At 42.0% G+C, this 25583-nt stretch overlaps 1 protein-coding gene across 3 annotated transcripts in view; it reads left to right on the forward strand.

Annotated features, from left to right (window-relative positions):
* The window catches only part of Enpp1 (ectonucleotide pyrophosphatase/phosphodiesterase 1), a 64345-nt gene that overhangs the window by 11705 nt on the left and 27057 nt on the right, over positions 1-25583 (forward strand). The window contains exons 1-6 of one of the 3 annotated variants that reach the window (XM_076552621.1): positions 5406-5505; positions 16984-17056; positions 18439-18555; positions 19664-19789; positions 21395-21455; positions 23416-23513. Coding sequence is in view for 1 of the 3 variants with exons in the window: in XM_006986695.4 (XP_006986757.1) it covers positions 16984-17056; positions 18439-18555; positions 19664-19789; positions 21395-21455; positions 23416-23513 (475 nt within the window). In the remaining 2 variants the exon portion in view is untranslated. Of the gene's footprint in view, positions 1-5405; positions 5506-16983; positions 17057-18438; positions 18556-19663; positions 19790-21394; positions 21456-23415; positions 23514-25583 lie in introns of those variants that run through there. The other 2 variants (XM_006986695.4, XM_076552622.1) reach the window with 2 other exon arrangements.

Raw genomic sequence — 25583 nt, forward strand, 5'->3', positions numbered from 1 at the left:
CTTAGGAAGCAACAGGCCTGGAGAAAAGGCTCTGAGGGGAGGCTGCAGCATGGACAGAGGCCCCGGGAGAGTAAGGAGTATGTGCCTGTCTCAGCCCTGGCCTGTCTGCTGTGCAGAACTCCTGTTTGCCCGGCCCCCCTCTGCGTGCGTGTGTGTGTGTGTGTGTGTGTGTGTGTGTGTGTGTGTGTGTGTGTGCTGTGTGTGCGTGTGTGATGTGTGTATGTGTGGTGTGTGTATATGTGGTGTGTGTGCTGTGTGTGTGTGCTGTGTGGTGTGTGTATATGTGGTGTGTGTGGTGTGTGTGTGTGTGTGTGTGTGTGCTGTGTGGTGTGTGTATATGTGGTGTGTGTGGTGTGTGTGTGTGTGTGTGTGTGTGTGTGTGCTGTGTGGTGTGTGTATATGTGGTGTGTGTGGTGTGTGTGTGTGTGTGTGTGTGTGCTGTGTGGTGTGTGTATATGTGGTGTGTGTGGTGTGTGTGTGTGTGTGTGTGGTGTGTTTGTGGTGTGTGTGGTGTGTGTGTGTGCGTGTGTGATGTGTGTATGTGGTATGTGTATATGTGGTGTGTGTGCTGTGTGTGTATGTGTGTGTGTGTGTGATGTGTGTGTGCTGTGTGTGCGTGTGTGCTGTGTGTGTGTGTGGTGTATATGTGGTGTGTGTGTGTGTGTGTGTGCATGTGGTGTGTGTGTGGTGTGTGTGTGTGTGTGTGTGTGCATGTGGTGTGTGTGGTGTGTGTGTGTGGTGTGTTTGTGGTGTGTGTGTGTGTGTGTGGTGTGTTTGTGGTGTGTGGTGTGTGTGTGTGTGGTGTGTTTGTGGTGTGGTATGTGCGTGTGTGTGTGTGTGTGTGTGTGTGTGTGTGTGTGGTGTGTGCATGTGGTGTGTGTGTTTGTGTGTGGTGTGTGATGTGTGTGGTGTGTGTGTGTGCGTGTGGTGTGTGTGTGATGTGTGTGTGCGCATGTGGTATGTGTGTGTGTGTGTTTGTGGTGTTTATGTGGTGGTGTGTGTGTGATGTGTGTGTGCGCATGTGGTATGTGTGTGTGTGTGTTTGTGGTGTTTATGTGGTGGTGTGTGTGTGTGGTATGTGTGGTTTGTATGTGGTGTGTGTGTGTGATGTGTGTGTGTGTGTGTGTGTGTGTGTGTGTGGTGTGTTTGACAGGGCCTTGTAGTCCATCTAAGGGGCTTAGGGTTCTCAGAGTGACTGGAAAGTACTGAAGTATTTTTCTGATGGTTGTTTGCTTTTGTTTCCTTTTTTTTGTTCTTAGCAACAAGATAAGGTCTGATTTACATTTTTAAGAAGATCACTTTAGCATCAATAGTAGGAACAAACTGAAGAGTGGGTGTCGAAAGCACATACCGCCTTGCTTCCAATTTTTTGACCACTTTGTAACTTTCTTCTCTCCCACCGGACACATGGCTATTTAGCATTCTAATGAATTAATATTAAATACAGCAGAAAATCATTACTTGAGCCACATTTCCAAGTGCAGCACTAACTTATATTCCTGCAACACTGAAATTTACAGATAGATAGAACATTTCTGTTGTCTTAAAAGTTTCTACTGGACAGCAAGTATAGATTGTGTGATGTCATAGGGGTTTGTTCGTGTAATGTGGGGATCGAACCTAGGGCCTGTCCATGCTCAGCAAACACCCTTCCACTGAGCTACAGCCCTGAAGTCCTTCAGTTAACCCTTTATAGTTCTTCAAATCATCATCATCATCATCATCATCATCATCATCATCATAAAAGCACATATCACTTGTTTTTTTTTTTTTTTGGTTTTTCGAGACAGGGTTTCTCTGTGTAGCTTTGCGCCTTTTCCTGGAACTCACTTGGTAGCCCAGGCTGGCCTCGAACTCACAGAGATCCGCCTGGCTCTGCCTCCCGAGTGCTGGGATTAAAGGCGTGCGCCACCACCGCCCGGCACACATATCACTTGTTAAAGACACACTTACTAAAAGAACAAAACAAATTGAAAGGGTTAGGCATAAATGTTCTTATGAATACAATTTTGAGATTCTTTACGGACATGAATGTGTGTAATTAAATTGACTTAAGTCATAATGAACATGCTAAAGGTTGTTAGGGTTGGAAAACTGCCCTCCCTTCCTAATTATAAGCCCACACATCCATTACCTGCTTCTAAATTCTCTCTTTACCTTGTCAATGTAGCTGTGCTGGGGCAACTCCTGGGCTTTTCTCAAGGTTAAAGTTTGCTTGATCTCCTTTTAATACCGTTCCCAGTAAAAAGAAAGATGTAACTGAAATGCATTTGAATTTCTTTCTTTGTTTCCAGTAAGTCTTTTTTATTATTAATTAAATTTATCTTTTGACAGTTTCATCCATGTACATAATACGTTCTGGTTATTCTTTCTGCCCCCTCTTACTTCCCTACCACCTCCACCGATCACCCCACACTCCTCCTCCAAATCCATTTTTCACATTCATGGCTTCTTGTCATGTGTTGTGAATACTGAGTTTAACCAGAGGGTCTGTGTGGCCATGGGTCTGGAACTATTCATTGGAACTTGGCGGACACACATTGGAGACAATGATGACTCCTCTTTGTGAATCTGTTGGTAGTTAGCCACAAAGAGGGGTAGGGTCTCATGTGCCTCTCCTCACCACTACCATGTCCTGCAAACCCATATTTTTTTTCTTTCCTCACCTGCCATTCAGTCTCTCGCCATTATTTTCCATTGGCTTATGGTGGCTTGAGTCGAGGAGCCTGGGTAATGGACCAGGCAAGGTCAGTTCTCTCCCGGTTGAGGAGGAAGCAGTGTTACAGCCTTGATGTTCTTGGCAAACAACTGGAGACAGACTTGGAGATCTAGACCGGTGTGCTTAGGTTTCATTAGGGTTTGCTCCTGGGGTTCAGAACCCTGGAAAGGAGGAAAGTAAGCACATAGGACTGTGCAGAGGATGAAGGTGAGCTGGGATGCTCCATGGATGGTCAGCAGCAGCCATATTTAGTGGAGTCTTTGCTGTGCCATATGCTGTCCTAAACTGAGGCCATCCTTTGGAGTTGTTCAGACCTTTTGGATCAGCTGTCTCAGGAAGACAGTGACTGTATGGCTTTCCTCAGCCAAGGAAATCCCCGTAGGAGACCACACCCAACAGCTGGGGTAGAATTCCTTCATCCCTGGAGGATTAAACCAGAGTGTCCAGTACAGTTAGGAAACAGATGTGCAAATAATGTCCATACACTGATCACATATTACATAAATATTCAAACATTCATCTTGTTTATTTCCATGTTCCACCCTGTAGATCCCCATAAAATTAAAATATACAGATATTTTAAAAGATTTATTAATGAACAAAATGATTATGAAATCATATTACACTCAAAAATATGAATCAAAACTGCATGTAGAGTATAAATACATTTTAAAAAATGAAAATAGACCTACAGTTTTAAGCAAAGGGGGAATTTTGTAGTAGAGTACAAATTTTGCCTCTTTCTCCACTTCCCAATCAATACTCTATTTTATAACCATTTTAGATTTACAGAAAAGTTATAAAGCTCGTACAGAGATCCCACACCTTTCCTGTGGCCGACAGAGACAAGCTTGTATTAAATAAGTACCAGTGGCGCCAGGCTCCTCTTCTCTTGTCTTTATTCTTCTAGGACCCCATCCAGGAATGACGCACTGCACTGAACAGCCCTGCCCCAGCTCCTCTTAGCTAAATGTCTCAGACTTTCCTTGCTTTTGATGACTTTGACAGTTTGGAGAGGCTTGTCACATTCTGTGGCATGTCTCTCATTTAGGATTTGTCTGATATTTTTTTCTCATGCTTAGACTTGGATGATGTAATTTTGGGAGGCAGACTGAAGGGGTAAAGTGTTGTTCTACACATTATAGAAAGGGACATGTTATTTAATGTGGCTTATCCTTGATGATGCTAAGCTTGATTGCCTGACTGAAGTTTTTTTTTTTTTTTTTGGTTTTCTGTAAAGACAGTTGCTGTTATTGTTGTCTTTCTCCATATTATTCCCTTGGAGGGAAGTTGTATGTTACCTTCTGCTCCCAAGTGCTGGGATAACAAGTGTTTGCCACCATACCTGGCCATATTTCATCTTGATGATGGGATGTCTTTATAAATTATTTGGAGGTATTCTGTTCTCTGTCTCTGTCTCTGTCTGTCTCTGTCTGTCTGTCTCTCTGTCTCTCTGTCTCTCTGTCTCTCTGTCTCTCTGTCTCTCTCTGTGTGTGTGTGTGTGTGTGTGTGTGTGTGTGTGTGTATGTGTGTCTTAATTACGGTGAGTATTGCTGTGATGAAACACCACAACCAAAATCACCTCAGAGAAGAAAGGGTTTATTTGGCTTACATATCTTGTATCACAGTCCATTGAGGGAAGCCCAGGCAGGAACTCAAACAGCGCAGAATCCTGGAAGCAGAAGCTGATGCAGAGGCCACAGAGAAAGGCTGCTTTCTGGTTTGCTCCCCATGGCTTGCTTAACCTTCTTTCTTGTAGAACCCAGGACCACCAGCCCAGGGATGGATGGCATCACCCACCATGGGCTGGGCTCTCCCCCCAACAGTCACTAGCCTAAGAAAATGCCCTCCAGGCTTGCCTACAGCCCAGTCTTATTAAGGAGGCATTTTCTCAATTGAGGTTCCCTTCTCTCCGAGGACTTGCGTCAAGTTGACCTAAAACTAGCCAGCACTGTATGGTTATCTCTTCTCAGCATGTGGTAAGCAGCTCTGCAGACTCTTAACTCTCCTCCTATGGTGTTTGGTGGGTGTGGAATCCAGGAAAGGGCTGGCTGGGCTAGTGTTTAGTGAGTGGGGAATCCGGGAAAGGGTTAGCAGAGCAGATATATTTCTGGTCTGTCTTGCAGTCATCAGATAAAACTAGTGCTGCTGTGTGCAGGCATGGAGGACGTAGGGGTTGGCTGGGCGTGTCCTCTTTCTTTTTGCAGTGTTAGAGTTTTGGAGTGTGATCTCTGTGTACAGACAGGATTTTGAGGTCCCTCACTGCTTGGTAGGAGAGGAACTGCTTTATTCTGTGGAAGCATTTACATGAGGCATAGAACCTTGCTTTTTTCTTTCTTCTTTTTTTTTTCTTTTTTCTTTTTCGAGACAGGGTTTCCCTGTGTATCCCTGGCTGTCCTGCAACTCACTTTGCAGCTGAGGCTGACCTCGAACTCACTGAGTCCTGCCCATTTCTGCCTCCCGAGTGGAGTGCTAGGATTAAAGGCATGTGCCACCACCTGGCCTGGGGGGGCATGGCAGAGGGCAGCTTTAAGGGCATATATTCCAGGGATCTCCGTAATTCAAAATGATTAGTTGGTACTTCACATCACGTGACTTTAACATGATGTCTTCATTTCCACTTACGTTTGGAAAAAACCAAGTGTCTTTTCTCTCCATTCTCACACCACAACAATCAATAGAGAAGATTTCTGCGACCCCACAGCTGAGACCTGTGCGGACCCCTCTGGTCTTGCAAACGGGACAGTCCTTCTGTAATTGCAGACATCCAGCTTCCTCTCATTCAGGTTAGTTCTAACTCTGCCTGCCTGGCGATGGCATCAGTCACAGCGTGGGGTGGGGGTGGGGTCTGTAGGGGGGGGGCAGTGAGGCACAGTCTCCAAAAATGCATCCTCTTCCAGTCTATCTGTTCTTTGTAAGCCTCAAGTCATTTTCACTCTCTACTTCTGACTGGCTGGCTATGAGTTAGGCTTCTCCCAATTTCCTTGTCATTAAACAGTTTGCTTATAGGGCTCGGGTATCTCAAAGAAACACATCTATGGTTATTATAAAGAAGACTGCAAAAGGATGTGGATGAAGAGATGTGTGAAAAGGGGGTGAGGATTTTGTACACTCTGTGCCAGCAACCTCTGTGTGTTCAGCTGTCTGGAAGCTCCCTAGGCACCCCCTTTTTTGTGGGGGGAGATTTTTATGAAGACTTCACTTCATATATGATTGAGGCATAGGCAGAGATGTTGAACTCTGACAAACAGGGGAGCATCTCCTGCTAATACACTGAATGTGGACACCCAGCAAGGCTTGTACGCTGCAGTACTCCTGGCCTCTGTCTACAGCAATCCTCCCTTCAGGGGAGGAATGAGATTGCCCTCCTTCAGGGCAGGAATGAAGGAATGTCTTAGTGTCCACTATCAGGCGAGGGTAGGTCACATGGTTTCTTTATGGCTAATTACCAGACAGAAAGATTAGTGTTTCAGTGACCTGCTCTGGAGAAGAGAAATTTCAGTTTCTAAGGGCTTGTAAGGCAGGAGTAATGGACAAAGGCTGGAATAAGTATGGATATAAATATACTTAATATCACCCGTATCCACTGTTGTCAGGTTTTTGCTGTTATCACAATGCTCCAACAAATGTCTTTATGGACATCTTTGTGTGTTTATGTGAGCTCTTCTATGAGGAAATTAATAGGACTGGAATCACAGGAGTAAAAGATGTCCCATTTTGGATTTTGATTCAGTTAAATGATCTTCAAAGGAATTTAAGCGTTTGTGAGGACAGGATGAAATTGCCTGTTGCTCATCTTTGCTGATAATTATAAGTTATCCATCTTTTTGAAACTTGTTAATCTCATTGATTTATAATTTTTGACTGAAAAGTTACATCTCTTTATTTACATATGTATATGGGACTGGGGACAATTTCTGGGAGTCAGTTCTACCACATGGGTCTGAGGCGTCCAACTGAAGTCCTCAGACTTGGTGGCAAGCTCCTTTACTACTACTGAGCCATCTCACTGGTTCAGTTTTTTTTTACTTTAAATGAAAGTGAATGCTTTCTATTTCTGGGTTTTGTTGTCATGCTTATAAAGCTGTATACTGTCCCCCAAATTTTAAAACTCTCTGGCCGTCTTTCATTCTAGTAATTTCATTTTGACATCTTTAAAAATATGTGATTTTTGTTTTTAACGTGTGTGCATGTTAGCACATACGTGCAGGCTCCCGGGGAGGTCAGAAAAAGGTGTTAGATCTCCTGGAGCTAAAGTTACAGGCAGTTATCAGCTGCCCGTGTGGGAACATCTACTGGTAATACGCTGAGTGTGGACACCCAGCAAAGCTCGTACACTACAATACTCCTGGGCTCTGTCTGCAGCAGTACTCCCTTCAGGGGAGGAATGAGGGAGTGTCTTACTGTCTACTACGAGGCAAGTGTAGATCACAAGATTTCCTTGTGGATTTAGGTCCTGGGCAAGCACCTCAGTCACAGAGCTGGCTCTTTAGCCTTTCATTTTAGAGCTTTAAATATTTTCTCCATCTACTGTTTTATTTTCTATAGGGCATTCCTTCTACTGGACACTTTTTTATAGGATCATTGTGTTAAAAAAAGTGACTTTTGGCTGGGCGGTGGTGGCGCACGCCTTTAATCCCAGCACTCGGGAGGCTGAGCCAGGCGGATCTCTCTCTGTGTGTGCCTGGGCTACCAAGTGAGTTCCAGGAAAGGCGCAAAGCTACACAGAGAAACCCTGTCTCGAAAAACAAAAACAAAAACAAAACAAAACAAAAGTTACATTTATTACTTATTTATTATTCATTCATTCGTTATTATTTATTTATTTATTTATTTATTTATTTATTTGTGTGTAGGGGATACTAACATGCTACAATTTGCACTGTGGAAGTCAGAGCACAACTTGTGAAAGTCAGTTCTCTCCATCTACTATGTGGGTCCTGAGGATTGAATTTAGGTCATCAAGCTTGGTGTCTTTACCTGCTGAGCATTCTTGCCAGCCCCAAATCTCTCTCTCTCTCTCTCTCTCTCTCTCTCTCTCTCTCTCTCTCTCTCTCTAATACATTACTCTTCTTCAGAAGCACAAGCAAATATTTTGTTATACAAAACGTTCTAGTTATATTGAAGACAAAAGGCAGTTAAACAATCGGAGCAAGAAAAAACACAGTGGTGATATTTAATGATTCTGTGATCGCTCCTGGGCATCTACCCCAGTGGGTGTAAACCGAGCCTCTCCCGCGGGAAGCTACAGCTGCGGGATGCCTTCTAGCCTTTTGAAGATTGGTCCTACTTTGCCTTTGTGGGATTTCGTGGCACAGGCATAGTGCTGTGATGCTTGTGCCTCAAGCTGCCGCTGAAGGCGTACCGGTCATGGTGGGGAGTTGACATCAAAGCTGAGCAGATGCTATCAGATGGACATTTTCTTCTTTGGCCTTGAACTTCAGAGAGAAATGGTCTTTGGGGGCACATGGTGATATACTGGAGGAGTTCTTTGCTCACTGAGGCAGAATGTTGTAGATACCATTTATTCTTTTCTTTGAGGATGCTTGGTACCAATTAAACACAAATGAGCGAACACAGGTAGAGAGTGCTACCCTAGATAAATCGGTTCTCTGCAGATTGCCCTGATAGATCTCTCATTTGAAGGACATGGCAAAGGTGAGCTCCTGACCTTTTTCTTCATGCCAGGGCTGGTGCTTGAGACCTCATAGTTTATTCCAGTGTCCCGTGTTCAAAGAGCCCTGTCCCTTACAAGATGCAAGAGATTAAGTTGTCAGGGAGAAGTAGATTGACAGATAGCCCTGTATTCTACCAGGGGAGGGATGGCGGAGGATGCGCCTTGCCCAGATCATCATGCTCCAAATGTAGTTCATGTCTGAATTCAGGTCAGAGGTTTGAAGTTTGCAGTGGACTGTGACTGCTCACAGTTCTGAGCTGTGTTAACTGAGGATGGCTGTAATTTCCTTATAATTTAATTTGTATTTTTTTTAAGGCCAGCTTTTAAATTTGGTATTTCATTTTAACCCATCCTTCTCAAACCCTTTTAAAATTCTACTTCGCAACTCCTCTGGTTTCTGAGAGGAGGGCTTTGAGTCCTTTCGTCAAGGGCTTATTTAGCAGGGTAGTTCATAATGAAGTAGGTCTCGGCGTAAGCATCCAAGGTGCCAAAGACCTCTTTTGATTCTTCATTTTAGTTTATGGAAGAATCGGATAGAATCGTCTGTCTTTGAGACTAGTCCAGCCAGCTCTGGGCTGTGTTTCGTCAGTAAGCACTGTGCACTGGATTTCCTGTTGTCAGATTCCCATTAGCTTGAGGGCTTTGCCTCCACTGTCTTAATTCGTGAAGTGTCGTCTTGGGAAAGGTAAAGATATTAGTATCTTTCTTTCCCCTTAGGAAAAGGTCCAAGACTCAGTCAGCAGTGACACAAAAGAAGAACTTAAAGCGCTTCTGCTTAATAATTTAAGTTTTTTTCTGTGTGTGTGCCTTAGTCACAAAAGGTTTCCATCTCCTTTCTCATCTCATTTATCTTTTTGAAAAGGTGTGTGGCATTTATTTATTTATTTATTCATTTAAATAGGGAGCTAGAAAGATTCCCAACTGACTCCACTTTGTTAAAATGTTCATGACGGTGTAGTAGATTGTTCTCTTGGAAGAATCTCTGGGTGGCCTGGTTCTCTCAGCAACTTGGATGTTCCCAGTGGAATCTCTGACTTACCTCTAGCCCCAGGGATCTGTCTGGGAACTTCTTGTGCATTATGTTTGGGGCTTGGTCCGTTCATAGATAGAAAAATGAAATCAAACCAAAGCCAGAAACCCTAGTGAGACTAAGAAGCCTTCTCAAGCCTCATGGCTGGTGGTTTCCTAGAAGTCACCATAATGTAAGTCACAGGAGGGTGATGACATGATTTTGTTCCTGGTCTGTCTCTAGCACCATATTGCTCAGGAAATTCTTGGGAAATGCTGATTAAGCAAATTGGCTTTGACCTATCTTGTCTGAAGCTGTGGATCTTTTTTGCCAGGCGCTTTTCAGTGTTAGTGATTGATGGTGATACCTACAGAGTGTGAGGTGTGCCTGTGGGATGTGCCTGTTCAGGCTTGTAGCCTCTTCCCCCCATTTCTAGTAACATGAATACCTTTACATACAATTCCACTGTAGTTGGGAGTGAAGGGGGGATCTACAGATAAGTCAAAAACAACTGAAGAGAGACGCCCATCAACACTTGCCTGGGTAGACTTTGGGACTTCAGAAGGAGATTGTAATATATGCTTTGGACTTAACAATACTTAGAAGCTCTTCAATAAGATATTGACTTGGAGTCTGCCTTTGTGTGTCCCCTAGAAGTTAGATTTGTTTCAGGCTGGTTGCCATGTACACTGGAGGAAGTCCCCAGAAAACTAACTTGCTGCTGAGGTCTGAGTTCTCACAGAGTTGAGGTTTGTTTTGTTTCTTTTCTTCTTCTTCTTTTTTTAATTTGGCATTCAGCTTGGCCAAAGGTTAGAGGTCAGATTGCTATTGCAGTCCCTTAATCCATCTCCATAAAATATCAGCATTTTCCCTCACCTCTCACATTGGAATTCTAAATACAACAGTCGACTGTTTGCTGATGTTTTGGAATGTATTTATTGTTGGCATCCTTTATGTGAATCAGGCATAAAGACACTTAACAAATGGACCAACCGGGTCATGTCAGATGAGGCGAAAGTGGGGGATTTCTGCTTCTCTCTCAAAATTATGTTTCAATTCAATCGCTGCTTGCCAGTTTTTGGCAAGGTTTATTTGTTGAAGGACTGATATGTGCAGGGCGCCTTGTTAGATGTGGAAAGGGCAGAAGTAAATAAATACGTCTATAGCTGCCTGGAGCTCACAGTCCGTCAGAGACAGGCAAATAAACTAACTCATGTCTGTGGTCTGGACTGCTGTAACCTAAGAGAGGAGAGTCTGGTCCAAAGGAGCAAAGAGCAGCTCGCTTCCAAAAAGAAGCAGCCAAGCCAAGACCTAGTTTACCATGTGGACTCATACCACAGCCATCCAGGATGGTGCCAAAAGATTTTTTTTTTCTAGAAGTTTCTAGAACAATCCATCCGTGTTACTTCTACAGTTAAAGGCTTCAAGATCTCTCCACCTTCCAGGTCTCTTCCATAACCTCTGTGCCCCCCACTCCTTGCTGAGTCTCGGCTTGCTACTTTTTAGCAATTAACTCCATGATCATTAGCAAATTATTCATCTCCCCATGGTTCTGTTTTGTTAAACTGGTGTAATCATTATAATGGCTTTAAGAATGTTATTGTGAGTATTAAGTGACTTTATCTAAAACTCTAGAAGAATGTGGGACGTGCTGTAGAAGTGACAGCTACTATTGTGGTGATTTTCTCAGATTCCACGTTCCCTTCCATACCTGCGCGGGGCTGTAGGAGCACTGGACCATGTATTGGGATTAAATTGGTTAGCTGGCAGGTTGCTTCTTGCTGATTCATGTCTTTCTCATTGATGTAAGACTTCATTCCAGAGATGTTCTTGCTAGACTGATATGCTCCGAGATTAGGTATTTCAGTACAATGTCTTCTGTATGAACCTAATTTCATCACACATTGCAGACAGTTAAACATTTGTTTATTGACAGAGAAGGAAATGGCTTCTTTCCTCCAAATGCCTTTGTGTGGCCTTTTGTTATCTCTCCTTTTTGATTCTTCACAGTGCTGCCAGCAGGTCAGTATCTTCTGCATTTTTCTGCTGTAGTTCTTGTCAAATTCTGTTGCATGGGTTTATGTTAATGTCCCCTGCCCCACATTTTATTTCTTCATAGGCTCAGAGTTGCTTTCATGGCCTCTCTGGGAATCCATACAAGTGGGCATTCACATTTCAGTGAATACTTGATAAAAACAAGAGTAATGCAAATTAAAATAATACTAAATTGGAGCTGGCAGGATGGCTCAGTGGATATAGGCACTTGATGTGGAAGTTGAGAACTGATTCCCATAAGTTCTGACTTGTGCAGACATGCACACACACCACTAAATAATAGATAAATGTAGTATAAAATTAATGCTAGTGTGTTTGGAGGAATCTGTGGGAAAAATGAGGTTTGTGAAATGTCCATGTCTTTCATCTCTTTAATGTCAAGGAAAAAACCTAATGATTTAGTTAAAGACCCCGACTAAACAATCAGGAAACTAAAAAATAAATATTCTCAACACAGAGGCAAACCATTTCAACAACTTTGCTTGTGCTTCATGTGTCTCAGCTTTCCAGGATAATATTATTTTTTTTAAATAAATTTCAAGAAAACATTCAACTATAGAAATCCCTGAATTGTTTGAGAGGTAAATAAAGCTTGCTGAGGGGCTGGAGAAGAAGGCTGAGTTGTTACGAGTTCGTGTTGTTTTTGCAGAGAGGACCTGGGTTCAGTTCTCAACACCCACATGATGCCTCAGAAGCATCTGGAAACCCTGTTCCTTGTGTTCTCTTCTGGCCTCTGTGGTGCACATGCATGTGTGCAGGCGATACATTTTATACACATAATAAAAATATTCAAAATAAATGCCTGGTGGACCTTGCCATCAGGGTTAAACTGCTTTGAGAAGAAAAACCAAACTGAATCAGATTTCACAATTCTGAAAATGTCCCAGGGACATTTCCCACTAAAATGATCTTAACTGGGTATGTTATAGAGGAACAGATACTGCAATTTGTGTGTGTGTGTGTGTGTGTGTGTGTGTGTGTGTGTGTGTGTGTGTGTGTGTTTGTGTGTGTTTGTGTGCGCGTGCGCGCGCGCGTGGCTATAAGGATACATGAAAAACACTGATTTTGTTCTTGTATTTGTGTTATCATTCTGTGCTACGCATTATGTTATAAAATGTAAATACAAGGAACTTATTTTGGGGCAGTGAAGAAGTGGTTATAAAAACGGAAGCATGTGCCTTCTGCTAATTAACAAGAGGGCGGGGAGCTGCCTGTTCCTCGGTCCCTCCTTGAGTGGTTACAGGGCGCAGTTCAAATGCTTGCTTACAATCAACTCTTTCCATCCTGTTCCTTTCCTTCCATTTCTCCCACACACATACCCGTGTCTACTTGATCCTCTTTAGCCATTCCGCCCACACTGTGACTCCCAAGTCTGCTTCTCTGCTCTGTTGAGCCTCCCTTTCTCATTCCCAGGCTGTGCCAAGTCTTCATAGACTTGCATGCCACTGGGGTCCCTTATAATCTACATAGGTCAAGCCGGGCTACCAGAGCCTGAGGGTCTCTGCCTTTCTGTCCCCGATGATGACTTCGTCTTCATCATCCCTACATTAATGCCACCCTTTCCTTTGGTGTGGTAGGCATCCCTTCCGTGACCTCAGAGCCCCGCTGTGACTTCCTCACTCCCGGGGATGCTTCTTGCTTGACTGAGAATTGAGCTGCATCCGCCTTCCAATCGCCCAGGCTCTTGTGCCTGTGTGGGTGTTTTGCCTTTGTTTTGCTCAGTCTTTTGCCCTGTCTGCTTCTGCAGCAAACTCCCCAAGATGCTCCTGTTGTAGAGGAAAAAGAGCATGAATTTTTTTTAAAACGGTTTCTGCATTTTGTTTGTGGAGTTAGACCAGTTTTGAAGGAACTGCGCTTAGAGTGTCGTCGCTGGCATGTCACTGTATATACGCGGTGCTGCTTTTCCTGGCCTCTGATACGTCACTTGCCCCTGTTGAGTTAAATAACTCCGGCTTCTCAACAACCTGGTTTGAATTTTAGGTATATTAACCATGAGTAATTACATGAGATATAAACTTCGTGGCTAGCTCAGCAGTGGGTAGATTACTGTGTAAATCACAGGTGCAGATCAGCGGTAGCCGGTCCTATCAGGAATTTCAGAGTCTGTCGGTGACTGCTGGACAGGCGTCTCTCAGTTCATGCACAGACGGCAACATGTATATGTACTGCTACCCTGCCGACCAGTCTCATGCCTACATGACATTTTATAACAATGGGTAATTGAGGCAGTTGAGGGGTAAAAGAATGATGTGCAGAAATGAAGAGAAAAGTGATAATGTTGGAATTGAAATTCAAACAAATTGTTGGGAATTTAGCTCAGTGGTAGAGCGCTTGCCTAGCAAGCACAGAGCCCTGGGTTCGATCCTTAGCTCTGGAAAGAAAAAAAAAATTCAAACAAATTGTAAATGGAGTTTTGGAGGATGTGGCTCACTGTGGGAATATTGACATTAGCACAGTTTGGTGGGTGAAGAGAAGAAGCCAGAGGAATGGGCTGAAGGCTGCTTTGTGGACATGTGTGAGGAGGGTGGCTGTGGTAATAAGAATAGGGTGTCCCTAGGGGAAGTGACTAAACTCGTGAAGTGCAAAGGGTACGATAGGATAGCAGCTTGAACTTTGAAGGCAAAATGACTCTTCATAGCACAGAAAAGATCTTTACTTTGTATTGTAAGTTGTGTGATAGATGAGAGGGGAGTAAGTACATAAGTACTGTTTAAATTGTTCTAGACTATTCTAGATAGATCCTACAAAACAGACTTTAAATCTCGATTGTCTTAATGTTAGAAATTACAGTGTACGAAATGTAGATGAGTTATACTAGCTTCTCCTCTATTTATATGGATAATTCACAGATAAAGAAATTTTGCTAATTGCCTTTCTGTAGAATCCCATGTTTATATACTTGTTGGGGGCCCAGAGAAGTCTATTAGTTCTCATTTCCGATACCCCATCCTGTCCATTTGTCCGTATTTACTTACCGTTCATATCTTCATCTGATAATTCCCCATTTTTATTGATATGCTAGTAGTTCCCTTTGTACAAAATATATACAAGTGCCTCAGTGGATATCTGAAACTCAGGGCAGTCCTGCTCTTCATATATATATGTATATATATATAAAATGTTTTTTCTCCATCCAGCTTTTAAAGTCTAATTTAAAAAGAAGACACACATTTACATCAAAACTGATAAAATAACATCAAAACAATAATATAGTAAAACAGTCATAACAATATAATGTCATAAAGTTATGTGGTCTTTCTCAAAGTACCTAATTGAACTACACTCCTCTTTCTTGTGAGGTGAACAACAGAGACGTTGGGACATGGTGTTAGTAGGCTGCTGTCAAGAATTCCTTGAATGTCAGTGCTACTGTACTGTGTCAGGGAGTCTGAAAGCCCATGGCTGCTCTAACAGCTGACAGGTAGCATATACTGCATAGACACATGCAAAGAAGATGTATGTCCAAGATGAGTGAGGACACTGACACATTCTTGAACTACAGAACAGTGTCCAATTTAAAACTTATGAATCATTATTTCTGCATTTTTCCCTTTAATATTTTCTGATGATGATTGACTCCACAGTCAATAACACATTGGAAAATGAAGGCACAGAGAAAGGGAGACTACTGTGTGCATACTTGGGCATATTTATGTCTTTAAAAGCCCTGAGTTCAACAATCAGACCACAACCCATAGAACCATAGAGGCTATATATATAGCATGGAGGTCCCTAGGACGACTGTGGCTTATAATAAATTTCAGTTTTACTCAATTATTGAAAAAAAATAGCCAAATGAATGGAAACACATGAACTATGAACCAAAGGTTGAGGGGCCCCCAGCTGGATCAGGCCCTCTGAATAGGTGAGACAGTTGATTGGCTTGATCAGTTTGGGAGGCAACTAGGCAGTGGGACCAAGTCCTGTGCTTATTTCATGAGTTGGCTGTTTGAAACCTGGAGCTTATGCAGGGACACTTGGCTCAGTCTGGGAGGAAGGGACTGGACCTGCCTGGACTGAGTCTACCAGGTTGATCGCAGTCCTCGGGGGAGGACTTGTCCTGGAGGAGGTGGGAATGGGGGGTAGGTTGGGGTAAGGGGAGAGGGTGGGAGGGGGGAGAATAGGGGAACCCATGGCTGATATGTAGAACTGAATGGTATTGTAAAAAAAAAAAAAAAAAAAAAAAAAAGCCCTGAGTTCAGTGTTGCTTTGTTTCAGGCCACACCTTTGCCCTTTCCTTTGCAGTGAGTAGGCCTGCTGTTTCCCTTCATGAGTTGATGGAGACCTTACATCCACTATCCTGCCTTATTCTTTGTTCCCCCTTCTATCCTGGCTTCCAACAACATTACACCTCTGTGTGTACCTCCATCCAGAGTTGTATTTGCTGGGATGGGTTTTGTTCTAGTTCAAATATGCTGCCAGTCCTGCATCTGGCACCTTTCATGTGCCTTCCTCCCTTAGAGTCTTGCCTCTTGCTGCTCTTTCTGGACATTTCCCTGCTCTAAGTCTCTTTCTTTCCTTCAGTGTTGCTTAGCAGTATCATACCATTTCCTCCACTCACAGCCTAACCGAAGGCTTTCCCCCGTGAACCTCCTTATGACCCCTCTCATTCTAATCACCCCAACCTTCCTCCTTCTTCTCTCCCACACTCCCAAGCTCCCAGGAGTAGCTCTTATTCTTCCCTATGGTACACAGCCCGTTTGCACACATCCTTTCTCAGAGAATGTTTTACTAAAATGTCCTGGAAGCTGACATCCCAGGGTGCTTTGAAGGAAATGAAAAAAAAAAAAAAAGGATTGTTTTGTGGATTATCTTCCTCCTTTGTCTTCTGACTCTCAAAAGTTTTCACTGACCTCAGAGGCTGCAAACTCTGTCTACTTTTAAATGTTAAAGGCAAGAGTCATGGGGAGGGAGAAAGTGTTAATACTGAAGGATTCTGAGAGATGGGTGTAGTCCAACTCTCCAGTTTTATAGAAGAGTAAACAGGTGCCTGGAACTCTCAAGCATCACCCCAGTTCATACAGCCCAGCTCACAGCAGTGCTCAGGTCCAGAATATGGTTCCCTTGCCTTCGGTGGTCATCCCCATGACTTGCACAGCACATCTGAAGGTGCTGGGTTAGGTTTAGGTTGGTGCGTTAATAGCTAAAAGAGGCCTAGAATGTTCCTAGACTTTAGTAGGAAATTGAGTCTCTTAATAGATTTTCCTCTTTTAAGGGTTACAGTATTTCTGACTAACTCCTTCACATTAGCCAAGTGTTTTCCTCATTATGGTAACTTTGTATGATCTAGACATTTGCTGACATTTAAGTAAGTCTATCATCGACATTTGTCACACTCTCAGAACAGTGTATAAACCACAAGTGTATGTTTTGAAATGTTCAAAAAGTGAACCCGTCCCTGTGACCAGCTTGCCACATCTGGAAACACCTGCACTAGTAAAGTCAGAATCACTAAAAACAATGAAGTTATGGGGAACTGGAAGGATCTGAGAAGAATCTAATCATCTTTTTCTCTCCTGACAGGTTCTATCAGTATGTGTGCTAACAACGATTCTTGGTTGTATATTTGGGTTGAAACCAAGCTGTTCTAAAGAAGGTAATTAATACTGTGGGGTACGTTGTGTCTGTGTGCCTCTGTGCTTTTGTGTGTGTGTGTGTGTGTGTGTGTGTGTGTATGTGTGTGTGTGTATGTGCATCTGTGTGTGTCTTTGTGTGTGCGTGTATGTACACTTACATCTATGTGTATATGTGCATGTGTGTGCATCTGTGCGTGCATATGTGTACACTGAAATCTGTGTGTGTGTGTGCGCATGTGTGCGCGTGCGCTTGTGTGTGTGTGTGTGTGTGTGTGTGTGTGTGTATTCTGCATTACAGTGTGACTGAGACAACTGTAATCTCCAAGTCCTGTGTATACTCCACAGATATTGAGAATTTGATAAATTTGATGCTGGTTTAAGCATTTTTCCTGAAGTCTTATTTTAGCCATAAAAAGTTTTTTGTTACAAAATTTTATATTAAAATGTGGAATAAGGTCTGTGACCAAAACAACCAACACCCCCCCAAAAAAAAACAACAAAAGCAAAACAAAACCATGAAGACATGATGCCTGCGGTCCTTTCTCTCTAGTTCCCCAAGGAATGACTGAGATGCTGCGCCCCAAGCCCTAAGGAGTTGGTTGCTAAAGCAACTCTGGAGGTTACTAGGAGACCAGTTAGCATCCCTAGGTGGCCAGAATCTCAGGGGGGTTTTAGATTTTTCTGCCATTGCTAGTTTCAACGTAGAAATGAAACCATCACATTCCTAGTTGTGTTTTCGTGGCATCAAGAGTGGGATCTATGCAGCATCGAAAAATCAACGTACAGATAAAGAAGGTGAACCACAGGCCATTTCAGTGGTCATTCTGCTGATTCTGTCGTGTCTCCTCCTGTACCCCAGATGGTTTCCTAGGTGATTCAGTTTTCAGAATTGAATGTATTTGTGTCCTGCTCAACTACCCCGTTGTTATACTATTACTCTTCTAAAATGTTTGATGGTTGTTTGAAATATGTCAGTTTTTCTGGTGTAGTTAGGATACCTTAGAGCAAACACACTCAAGCTTAATGTACGTGAAAACTTGGGCTTTTGTGTTCACTTATGTAACCTATGCATGAAAAGTAATTTCACCTCACATCAAAGAAATCAAAAAACACGGCAATTTTAATGTGAGCTCAAGGTAATGTGGACTGTTTTAACAATTGCCAGATGCATACGAAGTAACAGCTGTCCCTGTGATGGCCTCTCCCTTTCCTCAGACCATGCTAGGGTAGTTAGTTTTCCTTACTTTAGAAATCATTGTTTCCTCTTTGCAAAATTGCCTGGCTTCCAAGCAGCAGAAGTGAGTTACTTTCCACCGTGGTGTCTCTGGCGTCAGGGTGCCTCAGCTAGTGCGTGCTTTGGAATTTTGGGATTGGCAGCCTCTAACGTATTCGTAATTTTCAGTAAAAAGTTGCAAAGGTCGCTGCTTTGAGAGGACGTTCAGCAACTGTCGCTGTGATGCTGCCTGTACTGGCCTTGGGAACTGCTGTCTGGATTACCATGAGACCTGTGTGGCTCCAAGTAAGTGTGTCAGGGAAAGGAGGAGAGTCACAGGCATTGGGAAAAGATCTCAGGGAAGCTATGTGTCTTCCAAGTCTGCGATTTGACTAACTCAATGTTTTTCTTTTTCTAGACATAAATTTATTTTATTGTCGGTCTGTCTATCTATCTATCTATCTATCTATCTATCTATCTATCTATCTATCTATCTATCTATCTATCTATCTATCCATCCATCCATCCATCCATCCATCCAACCATCTATCTATCTATCTAACTATCTCATGTATCATCTATTTTTTTTTTGAGACAACATCTCATTCTATAGTCCTGGCTGGCCTGGAACTTGTTATGTAAACCGATCCACCATGCCCAGCATCATTCCCCCCCCCCCTTTTCTAATTTAGAATCTCCATGTCTTCTACTGTAGCCTTTCCATTTCAACACTTAGGGGAAAATCTTCACTTAATCTATCTTTGCTAAACATTTTATGGATAACAAAATTGTGTCTGTTTTTCATGGATGCTAAAAAGAAATCCCTTGTGGCTTAATTTACATTTAAACTAAGACCTGAAAGGATACTTAACAATATGTGAATACTTTCATTAGGGACCTATTAAAGAAAGAATTCTTGACTATTCATTGAACATTTTAAAATAAAACCATCGAAATAGGAAAAAATTGAGATAAGGAAGGGATCAAATTTATATATATTGACACCAGGTTCTTGTTCTATAGCCCTGGCTGGCCTCCAACTTGGCATTCTCCTGCCTATGCTTCTGCGGGGAGCACTGGGAAGATTACAGTTATTGATTGCCATGCATAGTTTTAGATGAAACTTTGAGAACCCTGACAGTCGCTACTGGGACCAGCCAAGGTTTTCTTATGTCTGTGTAATAATGATGATGCATTCCCTATTTAAAAACAATGAAACCCCAGGTTTCTAGTGAAATAATAAATGGCGAGTGCCTGCATGTTAGTTCAGGGTGGCTTCGCAGAGGTGGAATCTCAGGACTCAGTTATGAAATACGTCGTTGACCCTCAGCCTGCTGTCCACGATGGTGATGATTCTATAGATGTGTTGAATTTGAACCGTAAGTGTATTTTTTTTTTTGATGTTGGTTTCTAGCACACACGTGGACTTGCAGCAAATTCAGGTGTGGTGAGAAGAGACTGTCCAGATTCCTGTGCTCTTGCTCAGATGACTGCAAGGCTCACAATGACTGCTGCATCAACTACAGCTTTGTGTGCGAAGGTCAGGCTTCCCTATGCCAGGATCTCCAGGAGCCTGGCCTCTTCCAGGGTCTTAAGGAGCTTTTGCATAGGCTTTGTATTTTATACTAGCTGCTCTGTTTCTTCTCATTACAGTTATCAGTTGTCTTGACGGGCCAGTTATATTTGCCAAAAAAGACTTGTAAAAACTTTTATTACAGAATGGTTCAAATGTATACATGGATTAAGCACGTGTAATTTGTCATCCAGCTTAATGACAGTTATTGTCTGTACATGGTTGAACTGATTTTATGTGCAGCCATTCTATTCTTGATTCCTGATGCCCTCTCCGTGCCTTGTACAGTATCGTCATACTTAATGCTGTCCTTGTGTAAAGATCCTCTTCCAGATCTGGCCGGCTTTTATGTCCCTGCTTCCTTGTAACAAAGGAACAGAGTCTGCCATGCAGAGCCAGGGCTGGTGCAAAATTGATTTGATGAGATCACGTGCATTCAGGGTGGAACGGCTGTGGACAGGAAATTACTGTGAAGGATGCTGACAGCACTAACATGTCTCGTAATAAGTCTTTCCTTGTACCCCCAGCTCCCAAATAATGATTCGGAGACTTATTATTAATTATGAAACTTCATCCTTAGCATAGGCTTGCCCCACTAGCTCTTATAACTTAAACTAACCCATTTATTTCAATCTACCTTCTGTTGTGTGGCTCATTACCTCATCTCTCAGTACTTCTCATGCTGTTTCCTTGGCATCTGGCTGGCGACTCTGCCTTTCTTCTTCCCAGAGTCCTCTCTGTCTCCGGAAGTCCTTCCTATACCTCCTGCCTAGCTATTGGCCATTCGTCTTTTTGCTACACCAATCACAGCAACCCATTTCCACACAGTATTCAAATATCCCACAACAATGTTTTGCTCAAGCATTACAAGGTTTCTTGAAATCTCATAACAGAATCTGACTCTCCATGTGATGGAACTAAGACACAAAGTCCCAATTTTGTAGAGTGGCTGGGACAGGTTATAAATCCTGCCTGAAAAACATTAAGACTTAGAAAAGGAAAAGGATATCTCTGTCCTCACAAAGATGGCTTAGTTGTCCCTGTATCTAATGGAGACAAGTTGAAGAACCCATGGAGAGGCTCCAGTCCACTGACGCAATGTCCCTTATATTAAATGACATAGCATTTGCTCAGAGCCTGTGCATATCTTCACACATACCTTAAAGTGCTCTTTAATTACATACATTACCTATAAAATGCAACTGCTATGAAAACATCATATCTATGACACTGTTTAGGAAATAAACTATAATGTTCAATACAGATGCAATTAAAAAAAGTGTTTTCAATCTGTAGCTGGTTGTATCTGTGGGTGCAGAATATTCAGAGACAGAGGGATGAGTAGTATATTTTAATCTTGCAGTTATGTGTTTTGGTTTCTCGCTGGTGTGAACTGTTATTTTTGGAACAGAATAACTATCTGTATTCATGATATTTCTCTTCTGTCAACGTCTCATGATGTCTGTTTGTTTTGCTTCAGGGAATCTATGTTGCTGTGTCTGATAGACATTGTGTTCCTGCCATTACCAAGTGTGCTTACTTTATTTTATTTTTTTTTTGAAAATATTTCAGATAAGACAAGTTGGGTAGAAGAAGCATGTGAAAACATCGATACGCCACAGTGTCCAGAAGAGTAAGATCATGTTCTGAGACATACATATTTTTCCCGTTTTTAGAAGGGCTGTTTTTTTTCTTTCTAAATTAAGATTAAAAATAGTAATAAATCATTTACTGATTAAGCAGTAGCTTTCACCAGGCCTTGTGTTCGCTGCTGGTTCTGCAGAGGACTGTGGTGTGACCCTGGCTCTGGAAGCCAGTGGAAAGAGACATACCATAAATAATAGCATTTGTTACCCATGACTGCTGGTAGTGTGGTGTTTGTAACCTTTGGAAGCAAACATCTTGACTCCCTTTTGGGGGGTTTTCATGTTGAACTTGTAGCCAGTTACAGTTCTTTTAATTTTTTTTGAAATCATACATTTTTTTAGGATAAATAACACATCTATGAGAGGAAGTTACGTGAGTTTTGTAGTTCATCTGTGTTCTTTCTTGAACAATTTATGTTAAGATATGCATTTTTTTTACTGGTATAAAATAATGTTTTCCAAACTTTAAAACACTTTAAACCTGTATTTTTGCTTATTTTGTTCATGTATGTAATTGATTTTGTCATACAATATTTTGGTTTGAGACAGTAGTAATGACAAAAAAAAACTGAATCTAACCTAAATAATTCCTTAGTACACTTTTTTTTTAAAAAAGGGGAACTCCTCTCTAAGCTGTTTTGTTTTTGTTTTTGTTTTTAAATGCTGAGATGTACTAAAAATTTAGACTTGGCTGAATTTTTCTTTCTAAACATTGATCATTGTTTGAAAATGTAATAGTGAAAAATACAACACCTGCCATAATTTAGAGCATACTATTCTAGGTAATTTTATGTCAGTATATTTACCTGGTGGTCCACTAACTCGCTTTTATGTTTCTTGTTGATCGACATACTTGTGAGCATTGACTGAGACTATACACGGTTAACTACAATCTCCCAGGAGAGCTATGTTATCAAGAGCAGTTACTGAATGTTGTAGAACAGAGCTCTTCCTTCGATGGGGTTCCTTTTAGGTCTGGGTGTGAAGTTAAAAGGGGAGGGTTGAGAAGATAAAAGAAAGAAAACATTTGCCCTCAGATTTTAAAGTACCGAGAAACTATCTGTGGGAAGTGTGTTCTCAGTTATCTTGTGACGCGGCTTTCCTACCTTCTACAAGCGAACCTGAAGCAACACGATTTCTGAGCCTTGGCTTTTTTTTTTTTTTTGGAATCCAAAGCTCTTCTCTTTTGCCGAGTACACGTGATGTATGGAGTGTTTTACTCTCTTGTTGGCTTTCTGTGTCATACACACCTTCTGTGTCTCTCTGTGAACTCATGTTTGAGCATCCCTAGCTTTAAATGATTTCATTGTTTCAGTATACGAATGCGATGTCTCTCAAGCTTCTGCACCACATACTTATCTCTTTGAATTATGTTGAACTTAAAAATTAAATAAGGCCGGTGGGAGAGCACTTGCCTAGCATTAGGGAGGACCTTGGGTTTGCTCCTCAGCATATAAAAAGAAAGCAACCAAAGTCTACCTATAGCATATATTTTATGACTGATGAAGCACCATCTACAGAAGAGGAGACAGAGGTTTATTCAGAGGAAGAATTAATGGGGAAAATGTAGTTTAGGCAAGGCTATTTGTCGAATTTATTTTCTTAGGACGTATGAAAATCCTATAATGTGATAGCAGCATTTGACCAAACTTATATAAATGGCAGGAACCATGATTGAAGATTTCGTGTGGTAGCTCAGAGTGGTATGGATCCTTTGTAAGTGTTATTGATGACACATGCATGTGAAATACTCCTTGATAAAATACGGATACAAATATAAATGCATGTAAATCATGAGTCTTCTGGTTGGCTTTTTTGGCTTACTTCAGTTGCACACTGCCCTCCATGAGAAAAGCCTTCCCTATGGCGGAGCCAGGGAGAGGGCACTCTTGATGGGATGTGTCTCCGTTTTGCCTCTTTACACAGTTTTCTGTTTCTCCCTACCAGGTTTGACTCACCTCCTACTCTCTTGTTTTCTTTGGATGGATTCAGAGCTGAGTATTTGCACACCTGGGGTGGACTCCTTCCTGTTATTAGCAAGCTGAGTGAGTAACTCCAGACTTGAGCGCTGGAGGGTCACGACTCTGGAGATGGAGGAGGGAGGTGGGATTTGTTCGGAAAAGTACTGTGCACGGCTCTCACTCTTTGACCGAAAGTCTCCATTGTAGAGTAGTACACTCATGAGAGCGCTAGTCCTGGTACTGTAGATCCTTGGAAATTGCCCTGAAAACACTTCCAACTTAGCAGTTTTCCTAGTGTCTTAGCCCTTGACCATGGCTACTCATATTTAGTCTTTTTTTTTTTTTTTTGAGAATATTGGGGTCTTTGGGAAAAAAATATTTATTTACTTCCTGAATATTCATGTTAAAATAGAATTTCAAAGCAAAAGCTGAAAAAAAAATTGAAAACTGATACAGTCCTCCTGTTGACTACTAAAGAGATCAGCTAGCCTCTGCTATCATTTGGGTCAAATTGAATATCTGTTCAATTTCATCTTTCCTTTTCTTGAGACAAGGTCTTGTGTATCCTAGGCTACTAGCCTTAGACTTGCTGTGTAGCTAATGATAGCCTTGAGTTCCTGATCTTCCCGCCTTCACCTCCCAACTCCCAAGGTTACAGACATGCACAGCCATGCCCACCTTCAATTTCTTTACCTTAATTAAAGCTTTCATTGAAAAACTATTCTCCAAATTACTGATGAAACAGGATAGTCTTTTCTTAATATTGAAACTGAAGCTTTACACCTGATTATTAGTCACTTAGAGCATCATTTTTGAAAGAGGGAAGAGCATGCATGGATTCAACAACTCTTAGACTTCGTCAGTTGTTAGTGCTTAACAGTTGTTATAGTGTTCTACAGGCCTGAAATATAAGTGGAAACGTGCAGTTATTTGTCATGTTCTTCTGTAATTCTAAAATATCTCCTAGACAAATAAATTACATTGTTTTAATATTAAAATTACTCTCAGTAAATGCATATGCATACCATTGTTCTTTGTTAATTAAAAATTTTAAGTTTTTAATGTCTACCTGGAAGATAATCTTTTCAGATGGACACTTGACGTAATTCAGGCCCTTTGTCCCATCCTAAGGAGACTTGTCTCCGTGGTACCTGACATGGCTCCTGAATTCAAAGTTAAGAAGCTGTCAGCATCTATGTGTGACATTTAAACCAAATCAAAGCTGAGTTAGCTTAAACTGCAGCACTGGGTCACTGGGAGAGTGTGGGGTGGGAGAGCTGGGGCTGGTGACTCCAAGCCCTTTGGAAGGTCATCCATGTGCAGGCACACACTGATCTGGGGAACATTTTCAGGTCATGCGTTTGACATACTGGAATCACCAATTGCGTGTTCCTCCCCCAAGAGTAGACAGTGCAGAAGAGTGAGACACAGGGCTAACCCAGGAGGGCATCCATCAGCAATGCCCACCTTCTCAGCTCTCCCTGACTCCCTCTTGTTTTTAAAGTAGCCAATAAGCTCCTCCCTTGATGGCTGGTTTGTGCTTTATCGTCTGGGATGATGTCACCTCGACTGCTGCCTCTTCTTAGTCTTCATTTGCAGATTTAGCTGGGGGGGTGTAGCCTCTTTTCTTTACACTTACTATAATTTAGCTATTTGATCATTAAGTATCAAGCTCTTGCAAGCATCATGCAATTACAAACTGTCTGTCTAGAACTTAATGCCATTGATAAATGTAGGCTAACTGACTAGTTGGCTTAATCACTTTGTTTACTGGTTTTGTGACCAAAAAAAAAAAAAAAAAAAAAAATTAGGTCTGGAGGTGTAGCTCAGTTGGTAGAGTGCTTGGCCAGCACGCATGAAGCCTTGGATTCAATCCCCAGGGCTACATAAACCAGGCATGATGTTGGACAACTGTAATCTTAGCACTGAGGAGGAGGGGCCAGGAAGACCGGAAGTTCAAGTTCTTGACTATACGCCAAGCTTGATGCCCTTCTGGGTACATGGAAAGGAGTGAAATAGAGAGAGATAAATAATACCTATTTTTCATTGTAGTAATTGTGTTACTTTTCATTTGTTCTGAATTTTGATCTGGCTTCTTGCTCTGCATTCTGGAATAATTACATTGTATGATATGCCTAATAGCAATGTCTGTTT

This window comes from Peromyscus maniculatus, chromosome 16 (genome assembly GCF_049852395.1).
Source record: "Peromyscus maniculatus bairdii isolate BWxNUB_F1_BW_parent chromosome 16, HU_Pman_BW_mat_3.1, whole genome shotgun sequence".
NCBI lineage: Eukaryota > Metazoa > Chordata > Mammalia > Rodentia > Cricetidae > Peromyscus > Peromyscus maniculatus.